Source organism: Tamandua tetradactyla, chromosome 2 (assembly GCF_023851605.1).
Source record: "Tamandua tetradactyla isolate mTamTet1 chromosome 2, mTamTet1.pri, whole genome shotgun sequence".
Lineage (NCBI taxonomy): Eukaryota > Metazoa > Chordata > Mammalia > Pilosa > Myrmecophagidae > Tamandua > Tamandua tetradactyla.
In genome coordinates this window covers 215506134-215522106 of record NC_135328.1, presented here as the reverse complement: position 1 = coordinate 215522106, position 15973 = coordinate 215506134, and the positions used below count along the sequence as shown (strand labels likewise).

The 15973-nt window shown below is 38.4% G+C and overlaps 1 protein-coding gene across 3 annotated transcripts in view; it reads left to right on the top strand.

Annotated features, from left to right (window-relative positions):
* Positions 1-15973, top strand: part of NMNAT1 (nicotinamide nucleotide adenylyltransferase 1) — a 35180-nt gene that overhangs the window by 14825 nt on the left and 4382 nt on the right. For all 3 annotated transcript variants that reach the window (XM_077151370.1, XM_077151373.1, XM_077151372.1), the window contains exons 2-3: positions 3761-3931; positions 7355-7538. In XM_077151370.1, the coding sequence (XP_077007485.1) occupies positions 3761-3931; positions 7355-7538 (355 nt within the window). The remainder of the gene's footprint in view (positions 1-3760; positions 3932-7354; positions 7539-15973) is intronic.

The following is a 15973-nucleotide window of genomic DNA, read 5'->3' as shown; positions in this document are numbered from 1 at the left end:
GGCTTTATTTCTACTTGGCAAGAGCAGGTTTAGCTGACAACTTCACCAATCTCTTTTGAGTTCCTCCTTCACCACCCCTTTGGCTGAACTGACTATCGCATTGGGCATCCTAGCAGCAAGGAGGGCATGTTGAAGGCCATAGCATGCCCAGAGCCTTTGCGAAGCTGGGTTGCTGGCCTTAAATAAATGTTCCTTACTTCCATTCCCACTGACGCTACTTAAATCAAGGCTCTCATTATTTTGTATCTGGCCTTCTGATCTTGTTTTGTCCCTTCCAGTCAATCCTACATCATCACCATCATCCATTTTATCACTTTCCTTATATGCCAGCTTGAAGCCTTTGTGTACCCCAGAAAAGCCATGTTCTTCAGTCCTCATTCAGTATTGCTGGGTGGAATCTTTTTTTATTAAATTGTTTCTTGGAGATGTGACCCACCCAATTGTGGGTAGTACCTTTTGATTAGGTGGTTACCATGGAGATGCATCTCTAACCATTTAAGGTGGGCTTGCTTCCTGGTGAGCCCTTTAAGAGGGAACCATTTTGGAAAAAGCTTCAGAGTCCACAGTGCCAACAGAGCCCACAAAGCCAGAAACCTTTGGAGATGAAGAAGGGAAAGGCCCCAGGGGAATCCTTTTGAAGGAGAAGCTGGTAGAGAAAGATAGCAGACATCACTGTGTGCCTTCCCAGTTGAGAAAGAAACCCCGAACATCATTTGCCCTTTTGGAGTTAAGGTATCTTTCTCTGGATGCCTTAGTTTGGATATTTCTATGGCCTTAGAATGTAAACTTGGAATTCGATAAATTCCTTTTTAAAAACGATTCCGTTTCTGGTATATTGCATTTAGGCAGCTTTAACAAAATAAAACACCTTACAAATCACATTAACAATCCATTTTAATACTTATACTGTGCCAGGCAATATGCTAAGCACTTTGCATGTATTATCCTCAAAATTAATCCTCAAAATAACTGAGATTGGTTCTATCATTATCCCCATTTTACAGATAAGGAAACATAAGGCATAGAGAGTTGAATGATTAGGTCAAGCTTACACAGCCAAGAGGTTTGAATATTCAGATCACATTATTTTTCTAAAGCCCTATTTTTCTAAAATCCTTTTTTCACTCCATTGCTTGGAAAGCTGCAAAGATTCCCATTACCTAAGGGATGAAAGTTCACATGCCTCAACTCCTTGGCCGTGAGGGCTCACTTCCATTCTGCGCTGCTCCAACTTATCTCCTATTGTTTTTCTTGGCAAGAAAGAACCTAGAAGTCAGGAAACTGAAATCCTAGCCCTGGTATTGTCACTCACTGGTTTTGTTCCTTGGAGCTGTGGGCTGATAATCCAAATAAAAACAAATTGGTTGACCCAGTAATTGGGACTGAGCATCACTGGGGCATAAATAAATAGCCTCTCCCATGGGTCTTTTGAGTGTTGGCATTTCTTAGAAGTATGCAGTGAGGCATTTTATCACTTTAATGCAGTGTCCTCAGGTATTTTTTTCATTTTCTAAGTGTTTTTCCTACTTTCTTTTCTTAGCCAATTACTCAGCCGATTCCTTCTTCTTTGAGATGTTCGTAGTAGTGAAAAATGAGAAAAACCTAAGCGTCCAATGATAGAAAATTAACTGGAAAAACTAAGTATCTAACAATAGGTTGTTATTTGGAACAAGCTAAATGCTTTGGTCAAATTATTTCTTGTAGTGAGGGTTAAATGGTCATGTATATGGAAGTATTCCATAAGCTGAAGAGTAGTATATAGCTGTTGATTTGGTTGTTGTTATTTGTTATTGTAAGGCCTGGCCCGGTAGCCTCTGGCTGGAAGGCCCCCACCCTAACTAAAACCCGTGAACATCCGGGCATACAGCTGTTCAAACTCAGCCAGTCAGGACAAACAAAGGACCCTCACTGCACACAGCCCGTAGCTATGCCCACTGCACACGGCCCATAGTTATGCCCTCTGGCCAAGGCCAGTAGCCATACCCCCAGCCCTAAAGCGTGGGAAACTCCTAACCTACCACAGGAGGCCCCGTAGGCATCGTCAGCACCCCCCACTAGCTAGCCTATATCTAGCCTCACCGCCCCTAGGGGGGCGCGACTTCCCCAGCCCACATCCTGAGCACCCGGACCGGGAACCTCACCCCGCGACAATAAGCTTTTAAAACTTGGACTCAGTTTCTCTGATTTCTCAGTCAGCTACCGTCTGAAACCTGACATCTCCATCAATAATAAAAATGCTTCAAGCTCTACAGATGATTCCCCAAAACTTCCCAGAATGCTTTGAACAAGTATGGCATTATTGCGATTATATTTACTGGCTCTTGGAGTGATTCTTTTGAAACATAATTTGGATGTATAAGAATATTTGTTTAAAAATACTTAAAATAAAGAGGAGTTATAACAGAGAAGATAGGATTCAACAAATGAGTATGGCTGCTGAATCATTATAGTGATTTTTCTTTTGTAGTCTCCAGTGTCTTGATGCACCCAGAAGGAAAAATCTGAAATTACAGAATTCTGTTCTAAAACTATTTGTTACTTTGAAATTTATCACTTTTTTGTATGTATGTTAGATTTCACAATTAAAAAAATGTTTTTAAAAAGACTTCAGAATAGTAAGTTATTTATTGGATAACTAGGAGGGAACATTTATCAAAGTAATAATTCAGTATTAAGTGATTTGTGTTTTATATTGAAAGGCCCACTGAATACCCAGCACGATGAATGAAAAAGATCCCCACCAAGAAACATTATTGTGGCATTTTGTAGCTGGAGATAAATAGAACATTCTAAAAATTTTCCAAAGAGAGAAAGCAGGTTACATACAAAGGAACATAAATGAGGATGGATTCAGACAATTAGCAGCAGTGCTGGATATTACAAACAATGGAAAAATGCCCTCATAATCTTAAAAGAAAATATAGTCATTTCAACCTAGAATTACCTGTGTTAAGCTATTAATCACTAAGGGACAAATAAAGACAAAACATACAAGAACTTATCTCCCATGTACCCTATATTATGAAGCAGAGAAGAATGGGGAGCTAAAGCATGAAAGGCAACAATGCATGTGGACCCAAGAAATAGGTAGTAAAAATGATTTGACAAGTATGAATGACAGCTTCACAAAAGGATTAGAGATTTGCAGCTCAGATTAGAGAGAGAGAGTTCCAGGAGGAAAAACCTCCAGGTAAGAACAGATTCGATACAGTAATAATCACATGTTGAACCACTTAAAATTGTTTTTTTAGTAGATGAAAAACAGTTGTAGGAACAACATGTGGGAACATGTCATGCAACATTCGTAATAGTACATGTGTACTATTATGAATGTGTTCTGCGTGCTAAAAGCAGTTTTATGCTCTGTATATTATTGTTCTTTGAATCTTCACCGCAGTCCTATGAGGCAGGTACTGTTATTTTCTGTGTTAAGATTGAAGGGAACTGAATAAAAGGTAACTTGCCCTAGGTCATCAGCATGTGTACATTTGGTGCTGTGTTTGAACTCAGGCAGAATCATTTCAAAGAACAGGTTCTCAACTTTTATGCTTTTCAGGAAGGAGGTAGAGGATACTTTTCTGTGGAATCTGACCATCTAAGGTAAAAGAACTAAAATACTGACTTTGAGAATTGGGGTCCTTTTTACAGTTATTCTAGCACAGTCACAGAAGCCAAATATTTTTACCTATCTATTTGCATTGTGAACATGGAAGGAAATAAAAAATTCTTGAACTGAACTTATTTTCTTTTTCCTTTGTAGACAACACGGGAGGTGTCACCGTTTTCCATATTGGTCAGCAAATTCAGATTCTTACAATGGAAACTTCCGAGAAGACAGAGGTGGTTCTCCTTGCTTGTGGTTCCTTTAATCCTATCACCAACATGCACCTCAGGTTGTTTGAGCTGGCCAGGGACTACATGAATGGAACAGGTAGGCATGTGTGAGCAAAAGCAACCCAAGACAGGAGAACTAATAGGACTAGGCCTGTTACAGTGCACGTGTCGGATAAACCAGGCACAGACATGGTGTCCTACTTTCTTATGCTGACTCAAGCCAAGAAAGAAGGTGGGGGGGCCACGGTGGCTCAGCAGGCAAGAGTGCTTGCCTGCCATGCCAGAGGACCCGGGTTTGATTCCTGATGCCTGCCCATGTAAAAAAAAAAAAAAAAGGAAAGAAGGTAGATATGTCCAGTGAGGAATTGAGCATCTGGCTAGTGGCCTACAGTATAAAATTTATATTTTTAGAGTACAGTGGAAGGAACAAAAATGATTTTCCAGTCCTCAAAACTGAAATTCCTTTGTTTCACAAAGATTTTTCATTGTATTTATGTAATTCCACTTTTGTGTTTAGTGAAGCCAGAGGGTATGAGTAGTGCAAGGGAAATCAGAACAAAGTAGGCCTTTTGCTGCTTGGTGATAAGTCTGCTTCTAACTAGACTGTTGGAACTGTGTCCTGCCTGGTCTTCCTGACTGTACCCTGTCCTCTTTCTGTCCACTCAGTTTTCTTCTACATTACTCCAGAATGAATTTTCTAAAATAGAAATTTGATGTTGTCATTCCCATGATTAAACTACTTCAGGAGCCTCCTATTATTTAAGGTAGAAAGCTAGAACTCTTAGTTTAGCAAACATAAGAACTTCCAGGTCAGGCCACAGCCTAAGTTTCCTTTATGGTAATTTTTAGTTATTCACAAACTGTACATGAATTAAGAGTGGCCATAACGTTTGGAAACATATTATTTTACATGTATTATAATATCAGTGAATCATTTACTATGTATATTCACCTTTACTTCCAGTCTTTATGCATAATTTGCTTATTATAAAAGATTAAATATGTATGAAAGTAAATATATAAAATAAAATGCACACCTCTCATTCTCACTTTGGAAGTAACCATGGTTAACAACTTAAAATGTATCCTTCCAGTCTTTTTTCTATGAATTTACATGCAAATTTTAATATATTCACACAGATTGATTTTGTTCCATAAATGAAATCATGCTGTATGACCTAATCTGTTGTTAATTCTGACTAACTAGTTTTTCATTTCAGTTATTGTATTTTTCATTCCTGAGGTTTTCAATTCTGGAGGTTCTACTTGGCTTGGTCTTTTTTTTTTTTTTTTTTTTTTTTAACATGGGCAGGCACCGGGAATCGAACCCGGGTCCTCTGGCATGGCAGGCAAGCATTCTTGCCTGCTGAGCCACTGTGGCCCACCCTTGGCTTGGTCATTTTTAATGTCTTCCTACACCAGTAGATATTTTCAAGCTTGTCTTTTATTTCTTTCAACGTAGTTATTTTATAATCTGTGATAATTTCAGTATCTAATGTTTAGTGGTCTGATTCTGCTGCCTATTTCCTCTTAATCTTCTTGTGGTGCCTTGTTTCTCTTTTTTTTAATCATCACAATCACCTTTTCTTTTTTGTGAAAAATAACATGTATACAAAAAAGCAATAAATTTCAAAGTACATCGCAACAATTGTTTGTAGAACTAATTTCAGAGTTTGGTATGGATCACAATTTCACATTTTTAGGTTTTTACTACTAGCTGCTTCCAGACACTGGGAATTAAAAGAAATATCAATATAATGATTCAGCAATCAAACTCATTTGTTAAACCCTACCTTCTCTGTATAACTACACCATCACCATCTTTCTCCCACTGTTTAAGGGTATTTGGGCTATGCCCATTCTAACTTTTTCATGTTGAAAGGGGCTGTCAGTAATATGGGATAGAGATGGAACTAGTTGATGTTCTGGAGAGGTTGGGTGCCTTGTTTCTTACATGCTTACTTATTTTTGTTTTGGGCTACTGAATATCCTTAGAAAATTATTTGCTTCTGCCAGGCACCTAGGGACACTACCAGTCTAGGACCACTGTCAATTTAGGACTTAAGATCATCTAGATGAAGTGAATTTGGACTGTAAATAGATGCTAGGGCCAACTTATGGCTACAAATTCTGAGATACAGGTTTGTTTTTCCCTATTCTGCTTAGACACAAAGTAACCTTCCCCATTCCTCTGGTTCATTTGTACCCTCAGGATATTGTCCTTTAGGGTTTTAGTTTTATGACGGAGGGGTCCTTTATTATACTCCCATCTCAGATCAGCCCTAGGCTTTCAGTTCCCTTTGCTTCGACAGGGTCAAAACCAAAGCTTAAGCTCCTGAGTTCAGAAAATGAATTTAGGTCAAAAGCAGATTTGGCGATTTACTTACCTTTCTGAGTTCCCAGCTTCTCTTAGATTTTGGCCAGGTAATTTCAGGTAATTCCTTATTATCTTGTCAGTGTTTCACTGCTTAATAAAATGATATTCATAGTTCATCACTTTTTTAGTTGGTTTCAGTGGGAAGGGTGACTCAAAGAACCTACTTCACTGTATTATCCTTCACTTAACCTTCTCATCTCATTTTTCATCCCAACTCCCTACTTTATATTCTAGCCATGCCAAATAATAAATGTATGTATATTCTTTCTCATTCTGAACACTTGGCACTTCCTTTATGGGTTCCTACAAGTCCAGAATACTAATACCTAATAAGAATTAGAAGTCCAATTTTCCCTATCTCTGAGTAGAAACCCAGACAATTCCAGAAAGGATCTTTACCTGGAGATCCTAAAGCACATAATAATCTGTCAGCGGGTGGGCACTATTTTAGGTAGTCATCTTTGCCAGCCCAGCTGGGTGAGCAGGTTGAATAGAGCTCTGTGTCAATGCACATGTGAGGGACAGAGAATATACATATTCATTTGCAGGCATGTCTGGCATTTAGGGGTGACTGGGACATAGCCCTAAGAACCTACATAGAGCCTGTGGCTGAAGGACCAAGGGAGAGGGCCTGTAGGGAAGCTTCCCTTTGGATAGCCATGTCAGCACTGTTATTGTTATGGCAGGAATGCCTCTGGCCAAGATACCTGTTCTTGGAGCCTAGGGAGAGTAAACAAATCTTCTACCTACCATTCACATTGGACAATTACTAGGGTCTTCATAGCACCAAAAATATTGTACTTTAAAAAGGAAAACTTGGGGAAGCTTCTCCATTAACAGAATAGTGTCAGGTAGAGTTGAAGAACTATTAGCAATGTCATCATTTCACTATCATTTTATAAGTTCTAATTTTATTTGAACTAATGCTTGTTAAAAAGCAGATTTATTCCTAGTTCTTTTTAAATGTAATGGAAGTTATTTTTAGAGAATTAAAAGGTCAGGAAAGGAGATCTGTGATTATAAAAACAATAATGATTGTAATGTTTACTATACATAAATCTAACTTGTTATACCTTAATATTTACTGTACATTAAATCTATTTGTTGTAATTTACATTAAATCCAATCTAACTCTTCATGCAGGGAAATATAGAGTGATCAAAGGCATAATTTCCCCTGTTGGTGATGCATATAAGAAGAAAGGACTGATCCCTGCCCATCACAGAGTTATTATGGCAGAGCTTGCCACCAGGAATTCAAAATGGGTGGAAGTTGATACGTGGGAAAGTCTTCAGAACGAATGGATAGAGACTGCTAAAGTGCTAAGGTATTTATGGAGACATCAGCTTTGCAAGTTCTATGAAATGGATTGGGATCTTTCTTGACTTTTTGCCATGTCAATGATGCCTGCATCTGTGAACATAGTCACAGGTCAGTGTCACAACTGCTGGACAGGCTCAGGCCATTCCCATGTGACATCATCACAAGGCTGCCAGACACCGTAATAGAGCATGGAGTGTGCGTCAGCCTTTGTGCTTTCCTTTTTATGTCTTAATTTGTTTTTAATTGTGGTAAAATACATAACAAAAATGACTTTAACCATTTTAAGTGGACAATTCTTTGACATTAGGTACATTGATAGTACTGTGTAACCTTCACCACTGCCTATTTCCAGAATATTTTTGTCATCTCAAACCAAGACTCATGCACATTTAGCAGTAAGTCCTCATTATCCCCTCCTCCACCCCTGATAACCATGATTTTGCTTTTTAGCCTCTATGATTTTGTTTAAATATTTCATATGAGAGAAATCATGTAATATTTGTCCTTTGTGTCTCACTTATTTCATTCAACATGATATCCTCAAGGTTGATCCAGCATGTACTAGCACTTCACATTCTTTTATGGCTGAATAATAAGTATTCCATTATATATGGATATACCACATTTTGTTTATCCAGCCATATGTTAATGGACACTGGGCTGCTTTCACCTTTTGGCTATTGTGAATAATGCTATGATGAACGCTGGTGTACAAATATCTGTCTGGGTCCCTGCTTTTAGTTCTTTTGGACTTATACCTAGAAGTGGAATTGCCGGAACATATGGTAATTTTGTGTTTCACTTTCTGAGGAACTGCCAAAATGTTCTCCACAGTGGCTGCACCATTTTACATTCCCATCAACCTTGTACAGAGAGTTCCTATTTCTCCATATCCTTGCTAACTCCTTTTTTTAAAATTTTTTTCATTAAAGCTGTCCTAATAAGTCTGAAGTGGTATCTCACTGTAAGATTAATTTTTGTTTATTTAATGGCTAGTAATGTAGAACATGTTTTCATATACCTATTGTCCCTTTGAATATCTTCTTTTAAGAAATGTCTATTCAAATCCTTGGTCCATTTTTTAATTGAGTTCATTTGCTTTTTGTTGTTGAGTTGATGTTCTTTATGTATTCTGGTTGTTAAACCCTTATCAGATATGGTCTCCAAATATTTTCTCCTATTCTGTAAGATGTATTTCTCTTTCTTAAAATGTCCTTTGATGTACAAAAGTTATTAACTTTGGTGAAGTATTGGTATTGCCTGGTTATAGGGCAAATGAATATTTAGTTTGCTGAGGAATTGCCAAACTGTTTCCCATAGTGGCTGTACCATTATACTGTCCCACCAACAGTGACTGAGTGTTCCAATTTCTCCAAATCCTCTCCAACATTTGTAGTTTTCTGTTTGTTTAACAACACCCATTCTTATAGGTGTGAGGTGATAACTCATTGTCATCTTAATCTGAAATTCCCTTACAGCTAATGAAAGTGAGCATCTCTTCATGTGCTTTTTGGCCATTCATATGTGCCCTTTGGAAAAATGTCTGTTCATATCCTCTGCTCATTTATAACTGGGTTGTTTGTTCGTTGGTTTTTGAGCTGTATACTTTCTTACAATAGACCCCAACCTGATAACCCATGCTCTTGACTTCAGTTCTCCAAGTTTATATATTAGTGTTAGTCCATATGAATGAGGCATGATAATATTTGTCTTTTTGGTTCTGCCATCTCATCCAACACACTGTTGAATGAAGATTCATTTCACCTAGTTGCATGCCCCACAACTTCATTCCTTCTTGCAGCTGCTCACTAGTCCATTGTATGTAAGCACCACAGTTCCTCCTTCCATTCCTCAGTCTTTATACCCATAGGTCACCTCCATCCATTGCAAATTGCGAACACTGCCACCATAAACACCAGTGTGCAAATGTTTGATTCTATTCTGATTCCTGTTTGCATGAAATATCTTTTTCTACCCTTTTATTTTCAATATCTTTGTGATTTTCTTGTAGGTATTTAGATAAATCATGTGTTTTCAACCATGGAGCTGATTTTTGTTTAATCTTTTAATAGGGGTGTTTAATCCATTGATAGTTAAGGAAAGATCTGAGAAGCAGTGATTTACTTCTTCCAGTTGGTTATGTGTTTTCTGTATGTATTGTGTGTATTTTTTCTTCAGTTACTCCATTACTGAGAGTTTTTAATTTAATTGCTCTTTTGTAGTGTACCAAATTGATTCCATTCTTCTTTCCTTTCCTCTTTATTTTTTAGTTATTTTCTTAGCATTTACTTTTTTTGTCTACTTCCTTAGACTTGGGCATGGTTAGCATTTACTTTTGTAATTACAAAAATATCTTAAACTAATAAACTAGTTCAGCCAGTACCAAACTAGTTTCAGTAGTGTACAAATTCTCTACTACTATATATCTCTGGCTCTCCAGAGATATATATTATAGTTGTTACTACTTCAGACTACATCTTTACACACTGTGCATTAACATAGATTGTAAATGTCATTTTACACATTTGCCTGTTGAGTCATATGTGGAGTAAAAGTAGCTACAAACCAGAAATACAGTTATACAGGGTTTTATATTTAAGTATTTTATACCTTTACCAGGGTTATTTCTTCTTATGGCTTTGAGTTACTATCTAGTATCCTTTTATTTCAGCTTGAAAGATTCTCTTTAGCATTTTTTTGTAGTGCATGTCTTCTGGTAATGAACTCTTTCAACTTTTGTTTACTGTAACCATCTTAATTTCTTCATTTCTGAAAGATAATTTTGCCAGTTTTAGAATTCTTGGTTGACAATTTTTGTCTGTAAGGACGTTAAATATGCCATTCTACTGTCTTCTGGCCTCCATGGCTTCTGATGAGAAATCCTCTGTTACTTTTACTGAGGGTCTCTTTTATGTGAAAATCACTTCTCTCTTGCTGCTTTCAAAATCCTGTTTTTCGATTTTGACAATTTCTCTATAATGTGACTTGGTGTAGCTCTCTCTTTAGAGTCTATCTTGCTTAGAGTTCTTTGAGCTTCCTGCATGTATAGCTTCATTTCTTTAATCAGATTTGGAAAGTTTTCAGCCATTATTTCATCATATATTTTTTCTGCACTTCTCTCTGTCTTGTCCTTCTGGTAATCCAATGATATGTTGTTTGTACACTTGATGGCATCCCACAGGTCCCTCAGCTTTATTAATTTTTCTTCTTTTTTAAACTTTTTTAAATTGTAAATTAGAACATATTTTAACAAGTAGCTATGGAACAGATTTTATTGTGTGGGTTACAGTTCCATGATTTTCATTTTTTCTTCTAGCTGCTCCAAGACACTTTGGTGACCAAAAGAAAGACTAATGTAACAATTCAGCAGTCATACTCATTTGTTAAATACTATCTTCTCTGTTATGCTTCTCCTCTTTTTTTTTTCTTTTTTGTGAAAAATAACATATATACAAAAAAGCAATGAATTTCAAAGTACATCACAGCAATTAGTTATAGAACAGTTTTCAGAGTTTGGCATAGGTTACAATTGCACAGTTTAAGTTTTTATTTCTAGCTGCTCTAAGGAACTGGGGACTAAAAGAAATATCAATATAATGATTCAGCACTCTTACTCATTTGTTAAACCCTACCTTCTTGTATAAGTCCACCATCACCTTTGATCTTTCTCCCACTCTTTAAGGGTATTTTGGCTATACCCATTCTGACTTTTTCATGTTGGAAGAGGCTGTCAATAAAATGGAATAGAGGGAAGGAACTAATTGATATTCTGGAAAGGCTGGCCCCTCTGCATTTCAGGACTTGTCTGGTCCAGGGATCCATCTGGAAGTTGTAGCTTCTGGAAAGTTATCCTAGTGCATGGAACATTTGTAGAACCTTATATAATGCCCTAGGTATTCTTTACGATTGGCAGTAATGGTTTTGGTTGGGGGTTGGCAAGTTATGATAGGTAGCAATGTCTAACTGAAGCTTACATAAGAGTGACATCCTGCGTAACCTCTCAACTCTGAACTCTCTCAGCCTCTAATACCTTATTTGTTACACTTCTTTTCCCCTTCTGGTCAGGATGGAATTGTTGATCCCATGGTTTCAGGGCCAAGCTCATCCCTGGAAATCATCTCCCACACTGCCAGGAGAGACTTTCATCCCTGGATGTCCTGTCCCACTTAGGGGGAGGGCAATGGTTTCACTTGCAGAGTTGGGCTTAGAGAGAGAGAGAGAGCACATCTGAGCAACAAAAGAGGTCCTCTGGAAGTAGCTCTTAAGCATACCTGTGGGTAGGCTAAGCTTCTCTACTGCATACATAAGCTTTACAAGAGCAAGCCTGATGATCAAGGGCTTGGCCTATTGATTTGGATGTTCCTAATGTCTGACGCAGTATCTGGGGTTTCCCCAGTGGTCAAGTTTAATAGTTCCATATTTTTTCTTTCCATCCCTCAACGGACTTTCTTTGCCAATATTTTTTGATTATCTGTTTAATATGTTCGGTGATGTATCCAGGCATTACATTAAGCTATGAGAGGATTAAAGCCTCTCATTCTTATTCTGGGCTCCCTGTGTTTGGATTGTTTAAATGAGCTATCCAGACAGGTTGAGTTAGATTATGTGCTACAGAAAATTTAGGTTATGGAAAAATAAACCTTTCTTCCTTTGATCTCAAAGAGTAGATGAAGTTCTAAAATATAGCCAATGTTTCCTTACCCCTTTATTCTGCATTACCTTAATCCTGACCTTGACTGGCTTCATTCTTATCTCTAAATACCAGGTTATACATATATAAAAAACCTCTCAAAATCTTTATTGTTTTTTATTTCTGCTCCTCATACTGGATAATTTCAGTTGTCTTGTATTCAGGTGTGCTGATCTTTTCTTCTGCTTGTTTACATCTGCTGTTGAATCCGTCTAATGAGCTTTCATTCAGTTACTGTACTTTGCAGCTTCAAAATTTGTTTGGTTTCTTTGTGTTGTTTCTATCTCTTTATTTTGTGTAGGTAAAATTTTTATAGTTTCCTTTAGTTCTTTGTCTATTTAAGACATTTAGTTTAAAGTATTTGTTAATAGTTCCAATATATGAGCTTCCTCAGGGATGGTTTCTATAAAATTCTTTTTTACCCATGAGTGGGCATACTTTCCTATTTCTCTGAATGTTATATACATTTTTTAAATTGAGAACTAGACATTCTGTATATTATGTTGTTGTAACTCTAGATGTCTAGTTCTCCCACTCCTCTGGGATGCTAGGTTTATGGTTGTTTTACTGTTGTCATTGAGGGCTGGAGCCATCAATTTGTGACTTTTCCAAACTATTTTTGCTCCCGCAGAGGATGGAAAGGGGGAGGGGGGAGCTGGGAAGGTACTGCCTCTTTAAGAGTCCTCTACCACTCTTACCTGAGGTAGATTGGAATAATTACTGTCCTCAGAGCAGACCCCCCGCTGTGAGATCTGAAGTAGCTAATAAAGAGCAATGATAAGCTATAAGAACACATATCCCGATTTTGGAGGACTGGGTCTTTTTAGCTCACCCTGACACCAGCAGGCTACACCAAGAGCCCAGGCTGCAGTGGGGACTGGGCTGCAGTCCCCACTGCAGCCTGCCATGTGGTTGGGGATGGGGCGTGGTAGCAATGAAGGAGGGTGGAACTCACCAATATTTATGACAATTTAGCAGCCTCTTTCTCCGGCTCTTCCCTGTATGCTGCACAGTGTTCCACTAGACTTCAGAGTTTCAAAATAGTTGTCCCAGAAAGTTTTTTTACAGTTCAACTGTTTTGGTGGATGGACTGATTCCTGAAGCTCCCTGCTCCACCATCTCCCCCCAGTCTTCTTCCACTTTGTTTTGAGATGTTTGCATGCTTGCTACTATGTGACATCTGTTAAAGATTAGAGGAAACCTGCCTGGCCTGTCTGTGCCCCAAATGAGAAAGAATTCTTAACAAAACATTGTCTTCAGTCTTCCTAAATATGAAAGAGAGAATCATGTAATTTAAAGATGAGAAGCAATGATGCTGTCACGGACAACTTGATTTTGTGTTCTGTTCCCATGACAGTGCATCACAAATCTCTCTGCTCATCCTTTTGTAACAGTTTAACAATATAGGATTCAGAAGCCAAAGCACGTAACTTCTAATTATTAATATTATCATTCATTTAAAATAAAAGGGCTTTTTGACAGACTTCTCTGTCTGATATCTGTTCTTAGAGTTCTGACCCTTTTGATTAGTGTCTGTGTTAGTCAGGGTTCAGAGTATGAAACCAAAACCACTGTAGGTGTTTTAAGCACAGAAGGTTTAGGCACTTATACAAAAGTGTTAAGAGCTGAAGGAGTGAAGTTAGGGGACTGCCACTGGCTTTTCGTTTTGAGTCATATCTCTTTGGCTGCTGTCAGAGTCCAGGCAACTGTTCTGCTACTGTTGCCACCTCTGCTGCTTCCTGGTCTTAGACTCTCACATTGGTGACTGGACAAAGCAACAAGGAAGCTGGCCGCCAGCTCACATTCCTCAGGCCCCACAACCACAGGAAGATAGCCTCTGCTTCCCTCTTCCTTTCAAATATCTTAGATTGTGAATCTCATTGTCTGAATCTCAGTTGCATCCTGAACCTTCCTGCAGGGACCTCTGGGAAACAGGTTTAGGGTAGGGACTGAATATTGAGCCAGTAGACAAGATCTGATACTGTCTTTGCAGACTTAGCAGGGGAATAACATCTCCCCTCATTCTTGTCCACAAATTCTCCCCTCAAAGACCAGGCTCCCCATTTCCTAATATAACTCATGTAGATAGTTTGATTGAATGTCATAAGTACTTGGAATCTCAGGTAGCACATGAGATTTCATTGGTTTGTCCAGAGTGATGCCCTGATGAATCCCAGAAAGATTTGATCAGTAACTGGAAAAGTATTTGCAAGCCCCCTTCGGGGAATGGTGAGAATAGGGAGAAATTCAACTTCCCCAAGTTCGATATTCTCACAAGCAGTGTGGACAACCAAAGCTATAGGCTGAGCCCCCAGTCTTGGGGTTTGTTCACATGAAACTTAACCCCACAAAGGATAGGTCAAGTCTACTTAAAATTTAGGCCTAAGAGTCACCCCCAAGAGAGCCTCTTTTGTTGCTCAGATGTGGCCTCTCTCTCCAGCCAACATGACGAGCAGTCTCACCACCCTCCCCCTCTCTGCGTGGGACATGACTCCCAGGGGTGTGGACCTTCCTGGCAACATGGGACAGAGATCCTGGAATGAGCTGAGACTCAGCATCAAGGGACTGAGAAAAGCCCTAGAATAAGCTGAGAATTAACATCAAGGGATTGAGAGAACCTTCTCGACCAAAAGGGGGAAGAGTAAAATGAGACAAAGTGTCAGTGGCTGAGAGATTCCAAACAGAGTCAAGAGATTATCCTGGAGGTTATTCTTACGCATTAAGTAGATATCACCTTGTTGTTCAAGATGTAGTGGAGAGGCTGGAGGGAATTGCCTGAAAATGTAGTGCTGTGTTCCAGTAGACATGTTTCTTGATGATGATTGAACAATGATATAGCTTTCACAGTGAGACTCTGTGAATGTGAAAACCTTATGTTTGATGCTCCTTTTAGCTACTATATCAACAGAAGGGTAGAACATATGGAATACAAATAAATAATAGGGGGAACAAATGTTAAAATAAATTCAGTTTGAAATAGTGGTAAATGAAAGCGAGGGGTAAGGGGTATGGTATGTATAGTCTTTTTTTTCTCTATTATCATTTTATTTCTTTTTCTGTTGTCTTTTTGTTTCTTTTTCTAAATCGATGCAAATGTACTAAGAAATGATGAATATGCAACTATGTGATAATATTAAGAATTACTGATTGTATAAGTAGAATGGAATGATATCTAAATGTTTTGTTTGTTAATTTTTTTTTAATTAATAAAAAAAGTTAAAAAAAAAGACTAGGCTTCCAGCTTCTAGCCTTACCAACCCACTATGACTCCGTAGTAACCTTATTGTACGTTCCATATTCAACTCAACTCGTCAAGAGGGAAGTGATTTAGCAGCACAAGGACTCACAGTTGGAGCCCTCAAGGGTAGCTCGCTTTACTTGGGTAACTGCACGGTATTGAAGCAGGGGGCACCCTGAAGCCAGCTGTACTTAAACCTTGCCTGTGCTCCCTTCCTTTTAGGCTCACACACTTGCCCCTGCTTAGGCCTTATCCTTGGCATCGTGGTTCTTCACACTGTGCTTTTCATTACTAAGTCATGCTGTCCCCTTCAGTGGTCACGTGTGAAGGCTTTGGAAACAGACTTGCCTGGGCTCAAATTCTGGCTCTGTGACCCATAAGCTCGATGACCATGGGCACATGAGTCAGCGCCCTCCTCTCTAAGTGAGGTAGTGAACAACTCTGATATAATGAGGACATGATATAGTTGCTTTATAATAAAGAAAACATTCATTCAATCACATTGTTATTG